The sequence below is a fragment of the Puma concolor genome, chromosome A2 (assembly GCF_028749965.1).
Source record: "Puma concolor isolate L17-30 chromosome A2, mPumCon1.1.hap2, whole genome shotgun sequence".
Lineage (NCBI taxonomy): Eukaryota > Metazoa > Chordata > Mammalia > Carnivora > Felidae > Puma > Puma concolor.
Window position 1 is genome coordinate 21075190 of NC_141668.1, and position 22176 is coordinate 21097365.

Here is a 22176-nt window from a genome sequence, read left to right on the forward strand (position 1 = left end):
AGTTCCTTATTCAGCAAACCTTGGATGAAAAGCACCCCTCCCTCCCCTCAGTGTACCAAGGGATTCTGGAATTTGAGAATCTCTGTATCATTATGGGCTTTCCACACCAGCGTGTAAACAGGGATGAGAACAATGCTAAATCTAAGCTAGCCGAGCTCAGAGAATGAGAAGAGGTGTGATTCAGTGTGGTTCCACCATGGGCAGATAATGGCTGCCTTCTCATCCTTCTTCAACCATCTTGATCCAGGAGTAGAAGTGGCTTATTTACATTCTATCTGGTCTGCTCACTTGCTTTCTGTTTGGATGATTAATGGTTTGGGTGCATTCTCTTCTTTCCATTCCTCCTCTCTAAGACTTCTTTCCATTTTTGCTTTGTTGAAGCTTGAGTTTATCATTTGTTGTTCCCATGGTCTCATATCTTAACCGCTTTTCCTTGGTCAAGTAAGCTGGAGGCCTTGTACAGAGGGCCAGGTACCCCTTCATAGTTTCATTACCAGTGGCCATTGCTGAGGAAAGTTTTAAAAATAATTTTTATCCTTGTAATACTTTCCCAATTCCAGTTTTTCTGGGAATACAGTGGAGTCACATCTTAAGGGTTTAGTTTTAAAATCAGCGTGAGAATTTTATATGTCAATTACATCTCAGTAAGACTAAAAACAAAAACAAAGAAACCTCAAGCCCAGAAACAAAACCTGTGTATGAGGCAAAGATTTCTTTTGTTCAAATTTATTCTTAAGAGCCCAGCCATGCTATTTTTCTTCTGTTATTGAGTCACTATGTTTCTTTAGTTGAGCGCTAGATAAAATGTTGGCTTTTATTTAAGGATTTGTGAATGGAAACTCTATTATCTTGAAGCACTAGAATTCCATTCATTGGGCAGGAAACGAGGGAGGCCAAGAGTGCGGCAGGCCGTCTGTCCCAGGCTTCCCGATGGGGTAGTAGAATCCTGTGTGTTACTTAAAATTCCTCTGTCCAGGGGCGCCTGGGTGGCTCAGTCGGTTAAGCATCCGACTTCGGCTCAGGTCATGGCCTCGCGGTTTATGAGTTCAAGCCCCGCGTCAGGCTCTATGCTGATGGCTCAGAGCCTGGAGCCTGTTTCAGATTCTGTGTCTCCCTCTCTCTCTGACCCTCCCCCGTTCATGCTCTGTCTCTCTCTGTCTCAAAAATAAATAAATGTTAAAAAAAAAAAATTCCTCTGTCCCCTCCTTCAGGGAGTAGTTTTGTATTTGCATAAATTAAATGTGCCTGTGACATAATTCCACCGTGCCATCCTGTTTAAAGCATTATAAATGAGAGAAGGATGCCCAGTTATTTTCTGCACTTAGTCATTTTTTTTTTTTTTTTTTTTGGTAGAAAATGAGAGCCAGTGTGATTTGGTTAGCAGCAGTGAGCTGAATTTGTTTTAGAAAGCGACCCATTTTATAGTCAGTCTTACCTGTTTGAATCTGACAGGTAGCATTAGGTTCAAGAAGCAGGCCTGTGACTGTTGCTGAGAGCCTGAGAGCCGGGAAAGGCCACATCACTTCTCCAGTAACTGGACACCCACCACCAGTGCCACGTCAGGCAGAGAGGGACTGTCACGGCTGCCATGCAGCGTCTGCCCCTGGCAACCAGGTGTCACATACACACTCCAAATGTTGTTTAATGTGTACTTGTAGCATCCTAACAATTGGGCAGCAAAACATACGCATTCAGTGAATTTCTTCTGGCCTAGCTGGAGAGTAGATTCAAATTGAATAATAGCAGAATTGTTGTGGTAGATGTAATGCATAAAACGTGAATGTTAGAGGGATCTTAGGTATTATTTAGACCGTCCCCTTAATTTAAAGGAAAGGAAACAGACCCCAAGAGGTTAAGGAACTTATTACCAGGATCATGAGTTAGCAGCCAAACTGGAATTGAAACTTTAATTGTCTGATGACTGTTTTGTTGCTTTTCTTGCTACGCAGGACTTCTGGATCAAGTTGTATTCCTTAGGTCCGATTGGAAATATGCAGCCTGGCCTGCATAACTGGGGCAGTTCCCAAGGAACTGATACGTACAAACAGATATGAACTCACTTGTGGTGGCTGGTTTATTTCGAACTGGAAGCTGAAGTTTAAGATCTGCTCAGAGTTCGTTTTTGTCATTTGCAAATCAGGTTATGTGGCAGCCATGGGGGTGTGCCTTTCGGCTCTCACTCTTGGAGAGAATGTGCTGCCAAGGGTGCACTTGGCCGTAAGCCTCAAGCTGCTGCAAGTCTGGAACCCACTGCAGGCGTTCGTCCCCAGGCCATGCCCCTGCCTGGCTGATAGTACACGGTAGAGGCTCTGGAGCTGCGCCATTTTACCTGACACAGGATTCCTCTAATGGTCAGTCTTCGCCCTGGGGCTCCTCTTTGTCCTGGCCTTTTCAGAGCTTTTCTCAGGGCTACGCGGTTGTCTCCTTCCAACCTCACCTCGCACCACAGGTATCAGACCTACAGCATAGTCAGAGGCTCACTCTGCCGCTCCTGCTCCCTCTCTCCTTTATCCTTCCCCCCCAGTACATCCCTCCTACTTCTGATCTGCCTCCGCGTCTGCATCCCAGTGGGCCTGAGCTGACATGGAATATCGGTGGTTTTGAAAACATGTTTAGAATATTCTGCATTAGCCTCACAGCAAATTTTAAAAATCTCTTTATGTTGGGTAGGGTTGAAAATAACTACAAATCGTTGACTAGTCACTTTTACATTGTCTTCCCTTCATGTCGAGCCAAAATGAAAAGAAATCCAGTCAGTGAGTGATGTCTGCTGTCAAGAGCAAGGGTCCCAGAGCCAACTCGCTCCCAGACCTTGGGAATTCCCTCCGTCAACAAGGAACTTGGAGTTGGCTTGCTTCCTATAAAAGGAGCTGGGTAGTCTCTGGAGTTTGTTTCCAGCTCCAAATGTGAAATAGGTTATAAGAGGAGAGGTTGACCGCGGCCAATGGGTCCCAGTAATGTACGCATTGAATCTAAATGTAAATTGAACAAACGCAAGTTAATACAAAGAAAAGGAAGTCAGAAGTTGGGCGGTAATTGCTTCCACGTTGTTGTCCAACTTAGGTGTCAGATCAGGGCCACCAAGTGTCTTGGCACAAATAGTGTGGCTCACACAGCATCTCTATGCTAGAGTGCTTCTGAGAGTTTTTAATCTCCATGGTAAAACAGGATTATACATAAGTGCCTGGAAATGGAAGTACTGTTCCCCACAATGTGGAATAAGGAGATCGAGACATTGTAGTGGAACTGCACTTTGCTCCTTTCTACTCTGGACCCCGTCAGATGTGGTCTGGAGTTAAGACCATGCTGCTCTTATATGCGATGGTAACACTCAGTGGTTTATAATGCCCATCTATTCTGCAGCTGGATTTGATAATAAAAGCCCCTTCGTGTTCTGAGCCCAGTAGTTTTCTTGAATATGGTCCCTTTCAAAAACTGCCTTTTCCTCTTTTGATGATCATTCTGATCCTTAAAGTTTCTAAGCTTACTAATGATTCTGTGACATGAGGTTCTTATTTATTCATAGAACTTGGTCTTCTGGAACATCGTTTTCTATTCCGTTGCCAAATTTGATTCAGGTGGTCTTTTAGACTTGATGCATGTTTGCATTCACTTGTGTCTTTCGTAAACATGGGGTAGCTAAAGTTAGTGTCATTAGAAAAGATAAAGGTGTTTATTTAAGAATTCTGAAATCCTAACAGTTCATTTACTTTTGATTCAGCATTAGTTAGTGTTTCTTACGTGCTGGGTATCGTAATGAATGTTCTTTTGTCAAATGGGTGTTTGGGACCAGCATGGAATATACAGAACTGAACTGAGCAGGTGGTATATTTCAGTACTTTTCATGTTGAACTGTCATGTTGCTTTGTAACATTGAAAGTTGTAAATTATAATGGAATCATTATATACCTATTCTCAGGAATGATCTATAAAATATTTAACATCAGGTCTAGTGTTGTCATTGCCCAAGCGGAACACATGTTAAACAACTAGTACCAGTTCATGTCAACTGGATATCCATTCTGCCTGAACTGAACATCAGTTGCATGGATTCAAAAATCTTAGGTTATACGGGCGTTGATTCTGTTTATATAGGGAGCTATAGAAAAGACAGAACTTACATACTTATTTTATAAATTGCATACTTCAGAAATAAAGAATTCACAAATAAAAAATTACATTCCCAGTTTCCTTTCTCACTGAGATATTATTCATTACATACATGTGAGCCATTCTTGTTGCTTTTATACATTATACCTTTGTGGTGCAACCCTGCCATGTTATAATGGGAGCAAGTCTCCACCTCAGTTTTATAATACAAACAGGTGTTTATTGAAGAAAAATGTATTAGCAATAATTGATACAAGCCATGCAGTAAAACTCAGTGGTCCCAGTTGTCTATTCTTTTAAGTTGTTTTATTTTCAGGACAAGTGTTGCCTGGGGCAGACTAGGCTGCTTATGGTTGACTTTAGGCAGCCAACAATCCTCTTAAACCAGTGGTTCTCAACTGGGGCAGTTTTGGCAATGTCTGCAAACATGTTCGGTTGTCCCAGCTCAGAGTTGGAGTGGTACTGTTGGCACCATAGAGGCCAGGTATGCTACTAAACACATTCTGCGATGCATAGGGCAGCTCTCCACTACAAAGAAGGGTCTGGCCCAAAATGTCAGTAATGCCAAAGGTGAGAATCTCTGTCTTCAACCAATGCCTGGATACAAGACTGTTAAGCGATTAAGCCTAAGGCACTATCCTTAAAGTTAGAGCTGTGTGCTTTGTTCTCATAAGCTCTCACTGTCTGATAACTGGTCACACCGCAGATGTAGGAGTGTCCTTCCATTAGCTAACCCTTGTATCTTTTTGAGCGTTCATTTTACTAACTAAAAAGAACTTATATCTGACATCATGCTAGTTAATGAACCATTTTCACTAATAAAATCTCATTTGCACCAGTCATTGTGCCAATTAGCAAACCATCATTATTGATCAAGGCATGCATGAGTGAAGCCCTTGTAGTACCCACCTCTACTTTTTCAGCTTCCGATTTCACACTTCCAGTAAGAATACTTGCTGACTGCTCCTGTTGTGTGTTCTTGAGTAGCATACTGGCAGCACCTGGTTCAGAGCTTAACCTAAGGAACACAGACACATGATGTCATACTGCGCATCTTAAAGTAAATCACAGATGCTGTGACAGAATTGCTCCCCAGAAGTTGTGTCTACTTACTTCCTCCAGTCTCTTCACCTCAGTGTGCTTTTTTTCCATTTGAGCTACCGTGTCCTGAGTGTTTCCTTTGTGGAAGCTCCAGACCTAAGTTGAGCCAGAGATCCAGAGAGGAGTAAATCTCTTCCTAGACAGGGAGGAGGGTTTACAGTTGAGAGAGGGACAGTGGCTAAGTAAACATACATGATCCAAGACAAACTCAAAAACAGGGGCTATAAGGGGCAGCTGGCTAGTTCAGTCAGTGGAACATGTGACTCTTGGGGTTGTGAGTTCAAGCCCCACATTGGGTGTAGAGATTACTTAAAAGTAAAATCTTAAAAAAAAAAAAAGGCAAACAGGTGCCGTAAGAGACCTGCTGAAAGTTTTATTAGGTGCAAAAGTAGCAGAGGCAGCAGGGGGTGGGGAGGTGGGTATGACTTGGGAAAAGCTACATGAAGGAAGTAATATTAGAGAAGGATTTTAGAACATGGATGAGGCCTGAGGTGGCCATCGTGATTTAACAGAGTTGGAATGGGTATATGGATTTCCTGACTCCCCACCAGGTGGACTACCTACTATGTCATAGTGGTAGTAAGTTCTGAAACTAGAAACATGGAGAAGTAAGTGTATAAGTAAAAAATTATTTTTCTCTCTAAAGCTGTAGAAGAAAGCTTGTAAAATTGTTTCTGACTTCATCTAGCACTTAATTTTGCTTCTTTTGTTAACTACCATGTTCTGCACAACTACTAGGAGAGAACTGGAAGAATTTAAAGCAAAGCAACACTAGGTTGTTTTCTATTCTAAATTTATGTACCTAATAACGTCCTCTCTTCACTCATTGTTGGCTTTACTTTTTAATTTCAAAAGCCACTTTGCCGGCATTTTGAAGAAAATAAGCAGATATGCCCAAAAGTGGAAGAGGACTTATTCATTAGGCTGTTTCCAGTATGTCCTTAGCATGAAAAAGCTGAAATGTAGACCAGGGTTCTTGAAACTCTTCTGGGGAAGACAAAACAGAAACAAATGGACTGATCAAGTCCTGGGGCCTGGATATGAGTTCCAGATTTAGGATTAAGGAGTCTGTTGGAAGTCCTGGTCCGTATTCAATTATGTTAGCGGACATGAGTGTAGTTTAACATTTCAAGCTGGGGTTTGGTCATAGCTCGTGCCTTTAAGTAGTCATTGAAAAGTGCTAAAGTTGGTAATAGGTTGGGCATCATTCAAGTTAACCTAGATGAGTTACCCTTTTTGAAGGTCATCTTCTAATGTGGTTCGGAAAACATCACTTTGTGTAATTCTTTGTTTATTAATGCCACTTGATAAAAGCTCAGTGAACCCTATGTAATTTCTCATTTATAACGGAAGTCTAGTATTCAGCTAATTGAACACATGGCTACTTTAATTATTTTGTTACGGCCAATTGATATTCTCAATGATCATGTTCCATAACTTCTAAATGTATTATTACCTTACAGGTTTAGGTTCGTCCCTGTTGGATATTTCAGTTCTCTCTTTGTTTTATGTCAGCATATAATTTTATTAGGTTCCTATATATTTTGTGTTCTGTGTAGGTTTGATGAGGAATAAAGCTCTTTTTTTCTGCTCTTATTTGCCTATGTGAGTTATTACATAGATGGAGATTGATCTATGCCACAGATGATCCATATCATTGTGAAAGACTAAATCTTTCTCCATCCATTATATGTGTGTTTCAGATTTGTTACAAGATTTAGAATGATAGGAAATATAATTATAGGGATATCCTGGGTGCATTGATTTACAGTTGTTGCCTTTTCTCAATCCTGGTAATCTCTAGCTTCTTAGTATCAAATTGAGCAGGTACCTGCTTTGTTTTCTCCCTTGAGCAATTAAAATTGAACACTAGCGTTTCCAAGTACTTTGTCATTCAAAATATACGAGCTTTCCTGTAGTCCCAAACCTTTCCTTAACATGCCTTGTCCTTGATGTCCAAAGAAGAAGTACAACCTCTGAGCTAAGTGATTGTGATGTCACCGGGTTCTCAATGCCACGTACCCTGTGCCACATCTCAGTCCTCAGCAGCAACCAGGCCTAAGAAGGCTCAACTACTATGCCCAAAAGTTTTCGGTACGAAGAGTTACCTAGGAATGTACGGGGGAAGGTAAAGTTCCCACCACCACAATATATTGTATCCAAAATCCCAGTTTTTACTTCTGTTGATCTTATTATATTCTTAGTCATAGTACCTTCAAATCCTTTCTGAAAAGAATCAAGTCTTAAGGAAGAAAATATATGGGTACTTTATTTTGAAACTAGCTACCACCGAGTTTAAAACATTGAAATATTTATGTGTTGGGTTTCTTAAAGGAACCTTGATTTCCTTATTTTCTTTGTTTCTCTTGCATATGGGGTGCTCTAGTTTTCCATAATGATCCACTTAAGTTCTGTCATGTTTTCCCAAGTTCTGATCATGTTGTCCCAAATCCAACAGGATCTGAAAACTAATCAGCGTACATTTCTTGTAGTGAGAGGAATAATAGCAAACAAGAGACGAGGGGAAATTTTTTATATTCCTTTTTTTCTAAGAAATAATTCTGTAATAATGTTGTAATCCTCTTTGTTTTTATTTGTTCATTTACAATGATTCTCTGTTAGAGAGTTATACATAGAAGTTTTATTTCCTTGCACTTGGTTTACTGCTTTTTTTTTATAAGTTGAGTGTGATTCTCCATACTTGGCAGCTATTAGCTTAGTCAATGTAATCTAGGCTTGTTTGAGATTCAGGATTCATATTGTGTGACTTTCCCTCCCAGCATCACATTAACTGTTTCAAAGCAATGTGCTGTTCAGGTGTTGCAGCCATGTTTCTTGCTTTGTTGTTCTCCCCGGTGGCTCGCAAACTATTGATTCTGTTGGCTGTCTAGGGAAAGATTTGTGATGTTAGACTATAGTTTGGTGTTTTCGGGTCTTTGGAGGTAGTTCCTTTTTAGTGTGCATATCTGACCTTTTCACATGTTGCTTTAAATTTTTTCAAAGATTACATCTTAGAAAAGTGAATGAGGATATTGCTGTACATCCTTTATTTATGTTGCTTCTCAAAATTAAATTTGTTGGTGTATGTGGTCCTCAGTAGGTTCAAGCAATATATTTATAGTATTGAATTCTTTAGTGTTTTCTGAATAACCATAATGAAATAGCTATTACTTTTTTGTGTGTGTTTTTAAAAAAAGTCTCACTGTGCACTATATGTGAACAAAAGAAACATTTAGTGCAAGTGTTTTAAGAACCATGGTGGGTACTGTCAAAAATTGAATGGGAGAGAGAATCAAGTGCTAGTACATTAAGGATTTGTAGGTAAAATAATTTCCATGCTATAAATAATCGTTCAAGTTGTTAAAACAATTTGGTTGTTAATATAATTACTTAATACCTCACTCTTTGAGCTTCTCTATCATATTTTTCCATATCCTAGTCAGGGATACATTTATGTGATATTAATGTTTAAGAAGCATTTTTCTGATCACAGAAGTAATAATTGTTCATAACAGAAATTTTGGAAAGTATAGGACAGTCCAAATAAGAAAAAATATCCCACTATGCATATCATATTCACTGTTAACATCTTAACATACTAAGATGGGTAGTTTTTTCCAAGTCTGTGTAACAAGGCACTCAACTTTCCCTGTTCCTTCCTTAACCAAAATTAGGAATTTCCCGTATGTGCTATTTTATCACCTGCTTTTTTCCCCCCACATAAAATTTTGAGTTAAAGAAAATTAACTATTCTATTAAAACAATTTTTAGTGGCTCTCCATGTTTGGACAAAATCTTTATAATCAATATCTTTGTGTTGGACCAAATCTTATTTACACAAACTTGTCGTTCCCAATTATTTGTTGCTTTAAATAATGTTGGCTGTATTTTCTTAGGTATAAATCCTTGTGTGCTTTTCTTAATATTTCCTGGGATTAAATATCTAGAATAAAATCAGCCAAGTGATAAACAGATTAATAATAGTAAAGACATATGTATGCATCCATCCATCCATATGTTTATATGTAGCTATTTTCATAAGTTTTAGTGTACTTAATTTGTGTACACTTTCTAATATTTATGTAGTTAATTTCATTCTTTGTGATATATAGTTCTATGAGTTTTGACGAACGCATGCAATTGTGTAACCACCACCATAAGCAAGAAGAGTAGTTCTCTCACCTCAGACAATTCTCTCGTATGTCCTTTGACTATAAAGTATGTTTTTTTTTTTTTAATTTGGAAAATATAAAAAAGCAAGAATAACTAGAAACCACTCATAAGCCTACCATATAAGTTTTGTTGACATTTTGTTGAGTATCCTAGTTTTTTTCTTCCCTACCAAAAAAGAGATTATACTGTCCTTTCTGTTTATTATCTGTTTCTTTTTTTACTTAGTATATTTTGAGGATATTTTTATTTAACCATTAAAATGTTGTGGGGTTTTTTTTTTTTTTTTTGCTTTTTTGTAGTTCTATACAACCCTATCATGAACATCTTCATATATTGTCATAATTACTTAAATCCTAAAAATAGAGTTTAGATCTCAGTGAATATGTATATTTTAAAAACATTAGATTTTGTCAAATTGATTTAAAAAGGGGTTATACCAGATTACATTCTGATCAGTAGTGTCTGGAAGAGCCTATTTTCCTGTATCCTTGACATTTTTATTAGTACTTTATATTTTTGTCTGTTCAGTAGATGAATAATGGTATTTCATTATTTTAATTTTCATTGATTTCTCTTAGGCTTTGATTTTTACCCCATGTGTTTATTATTTGTATTTTTGTGTGTGAATTACCAGTGTAGGTCATTTGTTGGCGGGGGGGGAGGGGGGGAGGTACTTTTTAAATGTGTTCTGTGTTGTATTATCTTTAACTCTCAGTTACATGTTGAAATTTCTTTTCTTCTTTTTGTCATTTGCTTATTCATTTGGTTTAGTGATTTTTTTTTTTTTTAATGGTGGGTCTCATAAATCCATTCTTTTACATTTCCTGTATTCAGTGTGTGTGTGTGTGTGTGTTGAATTTAGGAAGATCTTTTCTTTTTAGGTCATATAGTCATGCATGTTTTCTTCATACTTAGCTTTGTTAAAAATTCTTTTCCTTGTTTACCTTTTCTTTTATATTCCTGACAGACCAGTCAGCTTTTTACTATGTTGTAACAAGGAGCCATAGATTATGTACTTTCATATTAGTATGTTGTGGCGCAATCTTAATGTTTGTTTTTATTTATTCATATGCTATCAAGTAGCAGGAAATTTTCATTGAAATCTTTTATTGAAACTGTAACAGCACAGTGACATTCAAATGCATTCCAAGTTAAGCAAGTCCTCTGATTTTTTTCCCCCCATTTCTTTCTTTGGTTTGCATCTCAGATATTATCTATCAGATTTCTTTGTGACATTAGGAAAAAATACTACTTGCATTGTTAAAAAAAACTGTTGTTTGTTTGTTTTAAACATGCTGCAGGACATTGAAGACAAGGTAAGTAGTGAAGCAATGACCTATAAATGTGCAAAATGGGTACACTGAATCTAAGCCTCTAGGGGAAGTCACCCTTACCCAGGCTGAGCTAGGGGACACTTGATCGCCCTGCAAAATAATGTGCTGCACGGCACAAGGATGGGTGTGCCAGGATACATACTTACTTAATATCTTAAAATTCCTAGTCAAGTGTGTTTTCAGCATTCTACTGAACAAAAATATTAAAAACTTTTATCATTTGGGGTGATTTAGGGAGGTCTGTTATCAGAGATAAAGATCACTTAAAATGTAATGATCAAGATACAAACAACAGTTTGAAAAATGCATTTCTTAACCTTGAAAAACATCCACAAGTAACTATCTTTATTTTTTCAAGTATCAAAAAATATTTTATTACATTTTTTTAATTTTGAAAAAAAATCTTGTAAATTAGAAATGGGACGACCAAGTTTTAAAATTACCTTCACTATTTTTTATTTATTACTTTTAATTTTCAGTTATTCAAATAAACATTTACAGTAGTTTTTGCCCCTCCCTCAAAAGACAGTTGCTTCATAAGAAAGAAGATAGACCAATACATGTATTTATGTGCAGGTTTCAGTGTGTAATTTAAACGTTCTCAAACATAAGATTTATGTAGAAAATGTCATACAGGCGTTTTTGTTGTTCAGAAAAAAAAAAAGAAAAAAGGTTAATAACCATGTAGCTTATGATCGGAATAAAATCTAAGTTTTATTGTAGAAAATATTTAAGAAAAATTTATTTTGAAATTACTCTTCGAAAGAAGTTAAATAAAACTGTCTGCTGTATTCTGATACTTTTGGACAAAGTAGGACACAGCTGTCACAGTAAAAAAAAAAAATACAATGTAGACTCCTTTACATTTAAATACAGCAATCATCATCTTATTAATATTGTTCTGTGGCAGAGACCTAATAGATTGCAAAAATCTTCAGCTTTGTGTACTTATTTCTAATGTAATTTATACTTGACTTTTGCTTTGCTGTTGCTGCTTTTTCTCGATATAGTATATTCTTCATTTCTTTTTTTAGGCTAAGCAGCTGGAAGAGAAAGATCGAGTGATAAAGAAGCAGGATGCATTCTACAAAGAGCAGCTGGCTAGACTGGAGGAGAGGGTATGACTATTTCTTGTCGTTGATTCTCTTCTTGTACCACATCTGCAGCTTTCCCATATGATTTATTTAAACATCAATAATTACAAATATAACTGTTTTCCTAGTTAACAAGTGGCCAGGAAGTGAAGACGCCAAGCAGGTAGATCATTCTCACAGGAAATATCATTTCTTCTTTGGTTGCCTTGGGTGTGGCCATGTTATTGGCTCAATGAGGCATTTAGCACTCTGCAAACGCCCTCATCTTTTTTCCTTAAATGTTTAAAAAAAATTTTTTTTAACATTTATTTATTTTTGAGACAGAGAGAGACAGATCAAGAACGGGGGAGGGTCAGAGAGAGGGTGACACAGAATCGGAAACAGGCTCCAGGCTCCGAGCTGTCAGCACAGAGCCCGACGCGGGGCTCGAACTCACGGACCGTGAGATCATGACCTGAGCCGAAGCCGGCTGCTTAACCAACTGAGCCACCCAGGCGCCCCTTTCCTTAAATGTATAGAAACTGCACTGCCTCCAGGTCAGATAGTAGAGTGCTACTCTTGTCTTTCTCAAACATTGTGCAAAGTTGAGTAGGTTCTTAGAAATGGTATGTTTTAAGGGGATATTATTGTCTTTATGAAATCTCAGTTTCCCTGCATTTGTGGCTAAGAAATGAATATCTCTTTTCAGAGTGGTGGCCAGGATGGGGCGCCTGGGTGGCTCAGTCAGTTGGGTGTTCCACTTCGGCTTGGGTCATGGTCTCACGGTTCATGGGTTCGGGCCCCACATCGGGCTGTATGCTGACAGCTCAAAGCCTGGAGCCTGCTTCGGATTCTGTGTCTCCCTTTCTGCCCATTCCCCGCTCACACTCTATCTCTGGCTCTTTCTCAAAAATAGGTAAACATTTAGAGGAAAAAAAAAAAAAAGTGGCGGGCAGGAGTTGAATAGTAGGACTTGGGGAGAAGAGTTAAGTGGAGTAGCTGAGGCAGTACCTCTAGTCAACATGGCCCTAGAGTTTGACAGAGATGTAGAGGAGGGAATTAAGGCTAAAACAGAATGAGATCATGGGTTTAAGAATGGGAGTTTGAGTACCTCATTGGTGCCCTTGTTCAGGAAAGTAGATTTATCTAGAATAATTTCATACATAGGTCATACAAAGCTAGCTTTCTCTTCCCTTTGATTGAGACTTCTAAAATTTGATTTGTTTAGAAAGGTGTTTAATAAGAAAGTAGATAAAATAAGAAATCTACTATTAAGCCCCATTCAGTACAATTATTTACATGTTAAGTATGTTCACCCATCTCTGTGTGTCACTAATCTGAGTGCTTCTTGCACACAGGGTTCATTTCCTCATTCACTGAGCAGCTATCTTCTTAAGCACCTAATAAATATCAGGCCCTGGTCCAGTGCCAGAGATATACTAGTAAAAAAAAATGAACTAAACTTCTGCCTCAGGGAGCTTAAATTCAATTAGAATCCAATATATCTATTGAATGGCAGGTTGCAATAATATGGATGAGCAATAAAGCAGAGAAAAAAGGAGTCCCAGGGGCTAGGAGTGTTGGTGGGGATCTCGTGGAGAGGGAGGGCCTGTCTCATAGGTGGGTCTGCAGTAATGGGGAGCAAACCAGCACCAAGTAGGGGTATGCATGGCATGTTTGAAAAGCTAGAGGGTTTGTGAGTATGGGAGCCTTCTGGCTGCTGTCTTGGGCAAGAACTGATACAAGAGAGACCTAGTAAGATGTAATGGCAATAATTCAGAAAAGGGATAGTGATGGCTTGGGCCAGGCCACTAGCAGTAGAGGGAATGAAATGGGGTTGGATATTTCACAGGCAAAGCTGGTCACGTTTGCTGATGGTTTTGAACATGAGTGAAAGAACTCAAGGATACTCTAGATCTATGGCTTTTATACCTAGAGGGATGGATTTTCCATAGGGGAAGACTAACCAAATATGGACCTGCATGTAGATGGTGGAGAAAATCAGGACTTTGATTTTAAATACTTAAAGTTTGGGGTATTTGTTAAGACATCCAAGTAGAGATGTGATATAAGCATAGAGTGGAATGGCTTACAGCAGGAGGCAGCAGATTTTTCTCAGAAGGTCCAGGTAGGAAATATTTTAGGCTTTGCTGGCCATGTAATGGTTTCTGTCACGACTACCCCACTCTCGGTTCATTGCAGTGTGACAGCAGCCATAGCCAGTATGTCGCTGAGCAAGTGTGATTGTATTCCACTTTATGGACACTGAAGTTTGAGTTTCATGTAACTTTTGTATGTCATGAAATACTCTTTTTTTGATTGCGCCCACCCCCAATCATTTAAAAACCTAAAACCACTCCTAGGGCTATATAAAACAGATAGCAGGCTGGATTTGACCCATGAGTTATAGTCTACGGAACCCTGGTTCAGAGCACAGCCTGTGATGTCAGATGGCTTGGATTGAATTCACTGAGCGGACATTTACCTGCTGAGTTTTTGGGGGCATGCTACTTAGAATTTCAGTTTCTTTAGCAGTAAAATGAGGATGTAACAGTACTTATCTCACTGATTTGTTAGGTGAGCTAATTCTCGTAAAGCACCTATTGTAGTATCCAGCATAGAATACCTACTCAGCCAGTGGTAGTTCTTATTGTACTTCCATATTTCCAGAGCACCACACTTGATAGTCAATGTTATTAGCAGGGTAAAATGCACCAGTGGTAGTTTTTGAGGTGATTTATCTAGCATCTCCTTTTTCCCCACCCTGTGACAGTTGTCTTTGCCTTCAGGTTTTACTATGCTAGGTACCTTTTGAATTTGTCATTGATCACTGTTGGGTACAAGAAAAGGCACTGAAAAATATTCACCCATTTCTCATAAGTCCACCAATTTGCTGGAGATAATTCAGTGATTAGTGTGAAGTACCAAGAGGATTTGCTCTTCGTGCGTGAAACTGATCTGCTTAGCATGTAACTTGTTTTTGGCCTCAGGTTAGAACAAGCAGTGGTACATCAGATGGATATGGTACGGTGGGGTCAAATCATGGTGATCAGCATCTTCTTATATAGGAAAAAAATATGTATGTTTTCTTTTTGAAGATAAGGCTGGAAAGTAGTTATTTAGGAATTTTACCTGAAAACTGGGAAGTATGGGTGAGCTTAGAAAAATCCTGGGGTGGAATAATCACATTACTATTAGTTAATACCTAATAACTGCAGACTAGACCAGGAGCCAGAAGGCACAGTGCTGTCATCTTGTTATTTGGCAAGTCACCTAATTCTTCGGGTCTCTGGTTCTTCATCGATGAAGTGGGGATAATACTCCGTTACTTGCTCACGTTTGTGAGTTATTGAGGGAACCAGATAAGATGATGTATATAAAAGCTCTTTGAAAACTGGAAAATGATTAGCAAAAGCTGTTGCCATTAAAGAAAGCTACTTACTTTCCGTTGTGTACAAAATACTAAAAATCATGAAATTACTTTAGTATTATTCAACTTTCTGCTGTCTTCTCCCATCTCTGTAAAATCCTGTTTACTATTGCCATTCCTCAAGTACCTACATTAATTTCATTCAACTAGATTTCTTCCAGGAATATTTGAGAGACATTTAGGTCTCCAGTGATGAAGCATTTTCTAGGTTTAGTGCAGAAGACTGTAAAAAGAGTTCCCCTTGTATTGGGATGACAGTGAAAAGTGCAATGTCTAACCATTTCTATTAGAAGGTCTACATACACTTCGGGTTAGAAGATATAAAAGTGCTGAATCCAATAATGCATAATGTCAGAAAAATGATTATGATATTATGATCACTTGCAGAATCATCTAACTTACTGTATGAAATCCAGACTGCCTGTGGTTTAAAGTGGTTTAAGCACATGTCTTTATTCTAACCAAATGAGATGATGAAACCATAGACTAGATACTAGGTGGTGTATCATTACTGAAGAGGGAACATTGACCAGTCTTTCATAGAATCATTCCAAAAATGATCCCCTAACATCACTTTACCACCTACCCGTCAACTAGGTGAACACCATAACTGTCTACATTATCACTTTTTGATGACTCAGCATCTTATTACTTGAACTGTTCATTTTCATGGACTTGATACAAATTTCTTTTGAGAATATGAACCCAAGCCCCCTGAGCATGTGGAGCACATTTACTTCTATAATACAGCTTGCCTCTTTGATCTATTTCAATAAATTCTGTCAATTAGATAATTCCCAGGTGTGAATGGAGCTTTTTCCTCGCGCATGTCCATAGTGGTTAGTTCACTAGGCGTCTGAGATAACTTTCTCCTACCACTAACTCAAGGGGAGGAATAAGTAAAAAAATAAAATAAGAATTTTTAAAAAATGTTTACTTTTTGAGCAGGGGGCAGAGAGAGAGAGGGAGAGAGACAGGGAGAGAGAGAGAGAATCTCAAGCAGGCCCTGCACTGTCAGTGCAGAGTCAGATGCCAGGCTCAATCCCAGGAACTGTGAGACCATGACCTGAGCTGCATTCAAGTCAGACGCTTAACCATCTGAGCCACCCAGGAGCTTCAGAATAAGTATAATTTAACTGGACACCAGTTCACCCTTCTTAGAACCAGGATTCCAAAACCAGCAACTCTTTATTGAGAAAGAAAGTCAAAGCCTCTTGAAAAATCTTTCAAGTCCTTATTTCATTGGAAAGTTTGCTGGCTTTGTCAGACAACATTGAACATAGTTGTGAATTGAACTTCTATGTGTAAAGAACATGAAAGGGGTCACATTTAGGTATGTCACGTCATTGAAAGAGACTTGAACACTAACTCTGGTTGTTGATGCCAGAGACTTGGAGAATATTGATTCCTGATTGGTGATTTGATGAGAGGAAACCTAGGGCAGCTTTCAAAGCAAAGGTTCTGAAGTGTTTTTAGGAAGCTTTCAACAAATTGGTAAGGGAATTCTCCATAGTGTTTTATATACCTCTCTTCAAGGTGCCATATTCATGATAACTGTGGTAAGTTATCTGTTTTTATCTTGTAAATTCCTTCAGAGCAGAGGTAATTTTCTTGTCCCTATGTGTTCCACAACTCACGTAGGAGTTGAGTGAATGAATCCTAGATTTACTAAGCTTATACCATAAAATTATGTCTAAGCAATTAATGTATACTTTTTAACTATCCACCAAGTAAGTGGTAATCTTCTTCATTAGTCATTTAAATTAATAGTATATATCTGTCCTCTGAGAATCATATTTAAGTTTGACTACCTTAATACTATTTGTAGCATCATCATCATTATAGTAACTCAGAATAATGTTTTTCGAGTATTTACGTGTGCCAGACCCATTGCATGGACTATGTCATTTTATTCACACACACAGCACTATGAGGCTATCAATCCTGTTGTTTAGATGAAGGCCCTAAGGCTTCAAGTAATTTGCTGAAGAACATACAGCCAAAGCTTCTCAATCTGGGGCAGGTCCAGCACCTTACCTTTTAGCTATTAGCCAGTATTAGCTTTAATATTTGTTAGTTCTACACTCATGAGTTAAATCCTGCTGGTTGGTTGTTCTTGGGGTGGTAAATTCATTCTTTTTGGCTTCTAATACAGTGCTTTTTGGTCCTGATGTTAAAATGTGATTAATGCTGCCTTATGCAACTGCAAAGGTGTTAAGCATTCAAAATGCAGAATCTTCCCCCCAGGATTTGGTACTTCCCGGGGACATTTGGCCAAAAGGAAATACATAAAGTCAGTACTATTACCTACCAATTACAGCGTGATACCTCTAAGAGTTATTTTAATATCTAGTTGTGCTCCTTCTACTTCAAAGTAAGGAGTTCATAGTTATTCAAACAGTTTAAAAATGTTTTTGAACCATTCATCTGTATGTTCGTTGTGTTGCTATAGGAGAGTCATCTCATTCCATCTCTAGAAAGAAAACAGACTCTGTTACTGTTGATAAGCCGCTTTGATGGCCATTTCATTAGAATCTGGATCACTTGTCTTCATGTTCTTCAGGGAAATGTGTATTTTCCAGTAGTCTGTTACCCCTATGTGGGGAGGGAAGCGAGAAGCAAGGCCAGGCCATAGTATGAGAGGGCAGAGTCCAGATTCCCCCAGAGATCTTCCAGCATGAAGGACCCCCTTCTGCCCAGGACATCTTGGAGATGTGAGTTCTTTGATGATTAGTGTGTCTTGCGTGTCTAACTTCTCAATTATGAACTTGAATTGATTTGCTCTACTGAATCCACTTTGCTCCTGGCACTCGTAAGAATGGCAGGGTTTGGCACAGTGTGAAGAGAGCTATAAAAGCCCTGGTGAGCTGAGGAGCTGAGGGAGATCAGGGGGCTTAGTTAGCTACAGTTATAATGTTCAGAGCAACAGGGTAGGGGGATCTGTATTGCTCTCAGTTTATAGGCTCCTCCGGATTTCAGCAGCTATTTGCATACACACTGCAGTCAATCCCATACAATTAAGGAGAGGGAATTGTACAAGCTGGGCAAAAAAGAGCAATGCAAAGAGAATGGTGAAAAATAAATTGTCATTAAGAAGAAAAGTACTTTGCTAGTTTGTCACCTGTGGAGAGAGTTACTAATTAAATTCTAAGGTCGTGCTTACTTACATCAAATGAGCAATTTTTAAAAGCCTTTTACTTATAGTGGGTGGCATATCTTCCATTGCATCATAAATAGTTGGGCTCATCTGTATGATTAATTGGATTTTTTGATTGCTTGACTTCTTTGTCAATTAGTACCTTGGTTTCTCTTTTCCTTTGTGCAAAGCTTGGGGGAGAATAATGCCAACAATGACATTAAAGAGAAACGACAACAGAGCGGATTATTGTCAGCCCAGTGTGCTCCTTATGGGAAGAAATTATTATGTATTTTTATTACCAGATGAAGTCTGTCATTATAAAAATACTTCATTGAGTGAAACTTGGTCAGCCTTTTGAAGGGATTAATATAGGATAGAATCAGAGATCAGCACCATCTGAAATACTAAAACATAAACATGCTTTTTGGGTAGGAAGATAATTTAATAAAGTCAATTTATGGGATAAAAAAATTCTTTGGTAGTTTCACCCTCAAATGCTCTCTAAACAGTCATCATTACCCATTCTAGGTCATATGGGTAGCTCATTCACATATACTAAATTTTATTGTGTGGGCTGCTTTGGCCATACGGTGTGACATAGCAAATTTAACACAATAGTTAAAAGCAAGTACAACTTTGTGGTACATAACTAACTAGTTTGCGTTTGTCAACCTAGAGATCTATTATTCCCTTGGCACCCTGAATTGTTGTACTGCCTTCCTCATTCATCTTGAAATCAGGACAGATTCCCTGTCGTCTGAAGTTACCCAGCGTTGCAGAAACAGAGTTCTCTGGTCCACGAGTTGGACACAGTGGAAGCCAGTGAGTGACTCTTTTAATTGTAATGCCATCACACACGACAGAGGTTTTAGTAGTGGTTTACCTTGAGTTCCTCTTTTTTTTCTCATTAGCAAGTAATGATAGTTCAACTAAATATACTTAGGTTTTAATTATTAGGTAGAGAAATTAATAAGGGTCAGTATCATTACAACTTTTGCTAATATAATTGACATAGTTCTTTATAACGTGGGTTCAAAGACCAAACCCTTTTATACTCTAAACTACCTCCCTAAAGGAAGCTTGTTGTTGCAAATACTCCAAAAGCAGCAAGCAGGAATGGAGGTTTTTGTTTTTGTTTTTTTTCCTTCTGTTTTGTTCTCCTTGGGGGGAAGGGAGTGATCCACGCAAGATAGTGGGTATGGGGGTCTTATCCTTAATTCATTATTCAACAAGTCCTTCAAACACTTTGGCTTTTCTGTTAACCTCTCTGAATTTCCTAATGGGAAATGTGATTTGGATAACCTTGAAATGCTTTTTAAATCTGGCTTTACGGTTATGCGACTTACATTCTTTTCTGGGGTGAGCCTGTTAAAAGTGCATCCCGTGAATATTATCCTTTTAACTGGAGCCAGTTTTTCTGTGCCTGACTTTAGAGGAAAGATTTGCAAATCACAGGATCAGCACTTAATTTGGGGCTCTATTTACCATGTAGGCTGTCAAGAAGTATTAACCTGAAGGTAAGATGAGAGCATGGAGTACAAAGCTATGAGCTGATGGCACACAGTACACCAGGTATTAAATAGCATTATCCATCCTGCTTGCTACAGTAAATAGGATTTCACCATTATGATGTGTCAGGGCTTTCAGTGAAATCAAATTTACAAGACACTAAACTGCCATCCTCTCTGCTGAGCAGCTTTATTCTGGGATCTTGCTTTCATATTAATCCTGTTGGTAGGAAATACTTGTACCAATTGTGCATGGAAATTATAATTTAATGATCTCTTCCTTTTCTCTGTACAGGGCTTAGAATGGACCACTGTGCTTTGCAGTGATAGCCCCAGGGCTCTGAGAAGGAGATAATACAGAGTTCAGCTTTAAAGCCCAGTATTGCCTTTTTGCGAGTGCTTGTAATGATCATAAGTGCTACGATGCCAACCATATGGGATGCCTACTTTCTCAACTCCCCACATTTCCTTTACCTTGTAAAAGACCATACCGTAAAATAATTAAATTCTGTTTACCATAACAGTTTTTTTGAAACGATATGCCACTTGAACGTGTAAAGACAAGGTAAGAAGTAAAGTGTTAGGAAATCCAGGGAAAATTAATTTCACTTTTAAAGATTTCTGTTTTGTGTGAGGAGGCTCAGCCAGGCTGTTTTATTTGTCAAACAATGAATACCCCTTTTCCTTTCTTTGGGATCTTTTCTTGCTGTTGGTGAGAACCCTGCAGCCAGGAAGTCATCTTGTGTTTCCGGTGTATGTGATTGAAAATGGGCTGGACCTCTGAATCTTCTTTGCATCCAATTTCATAATTAGTGATTGTTTTGTTCCTTGGTATCTTGTTTGTTTATAAATTTCAAACATACTCCATTTAGTTATACATAGTTATACCAGCCAATGTTTATTTTCCTGTTTCACTGACTGAGGAATTGAAATACACGAACGTTAATTTTTTTTTTTTAAAGAAAATTGCAGGGCTGGTGTTAGAAAATGCTCTTGAATCCCAGTTTTATGTTCAGACCATGAGACAGCTGTGCCTCTATGAGGGATTACATTTCAACACATTAGCTCCAGTTAGAAAGATCTATTTGGTCATTAAAACATTTGCAAATAATATTAGCTCATAACATCATCAATAAAGAAGTGCCCACATCTGAACTTGGCATATAAAGCAGGTTGGCACAGTAAGGGCAGCATTCAATAAAGGGAACCTAAATCCAATTTGGCCACAGAGACTAAGATAGGATTTTGATCTGGGTCATTCTTAGTCTGAACTTTCAGGGGCTAGAAGGAGTCCTTGTCATTTACCGTTGATTCAAAAACACCTTTGTTAAACCCCGCCGGTGAGCCAGGCAGTGTATGTAGGTATAGTGACGAATACAAATGGCACAAACACCCTTTGGCATCTGGTACAGAGTTTTTAATTGCCACAGCGGATCCAGGGAGACTATGCCAGACTATTATTTTCCAGAGCAGAGATGTTTTGTGAGGAGTAGCTGCCACTTTTGTCTCAGAGAGCTAAAGATCATGGGATTTAGAGGGGAATTTAGTGAGTTGGAGTGATCTATCAGGTTAAAGGCTCAGATAAAGACCCAGTGAACTGGTTACCTTCAATAGCTGTCTTTGAAAATAAATATTAAATATGTAAGTTACACGAAGACCAGAAGTATTTCCCCTTTGATCACCATGGCACATAGTAGGCACTAGCGAACTCTTAAAAATTAATGTGTTTGTCAAGAAGTGGGCTGGGTTCCACGGCCAAATAATTTTGAAGAATGTTAAGTTTAACTAGCTGAACAGATTTCTTTACTGTAGGCCTTGTCAGAGTTTATATACATCCAGAGCTTCCAAGATGAGGATGCTGCATGCCATGTTTCAGCATTACACTCAAGCCAGGGAATCTTTTTTTTCAGGAAACACTAGCTTATCCCAGCACACCATCTGAGATCTGCTGTGCCCTGCACAGTGCCATTTCCTACAGTTTTGAGTCCTTCCTGATTTCCATCGTAGGACCCCAAAGTCAAGAGCCATAGTTTCATTAGTAGAGTTTCTAATTTGAAGACTTCTGAGGGCCTGCAGCCATCCTAGAACGGTCTGCCATTGCATTGTTGCAAAAGAGGAGACAGACGAGAAAGAGGCTGGAGGATTCTTAAGGTCCTCTGGAGTAAGAGTTGTTCACACTTTTAGTTCTCTTTATAATCATTAGTCTTTCTAAGAATCTTTAGCAAACTATGCCTATAATTCTCAGTGTTGTGTTTATATTCACATTCTTTATTCAGGCTTGCGTTATTCCAGTTCTGCAGACTTGGGA

The 22176-nt window shown here is 38.5% G+C and overlaps 1 protein-coding gene across 2 annotated transcripts in view; it reads left to right on the forward strand.

Moving 5' to 3' along the window:
- The window catches only part of CHCHD3 (coiled-coil-helix-coiled-coil-helix domain containing 3), a 283193-nt gene that overhangs the window by 172656 nt on the left and 88361 nt on the right, over window positions 1–22176 (forward strand). The window contains exons 5-6 of one of the 2 annotated variants that reach the window (XM_086689810.1): window positions 10686–10700; window positions 11753–11836. In XM_086689810.1, coding sequence (XP_086545936.1) covers window positions 10686–10700; window positions 11753–11836 — 99 coding nt within the window. The remainder of the gene's footprint in view (window positions 1–10685; window positions 10701–11752; window positions 11837–22176) is intronic. The other variant, XM_025929858.2, reaches the window with a different exon arrangement.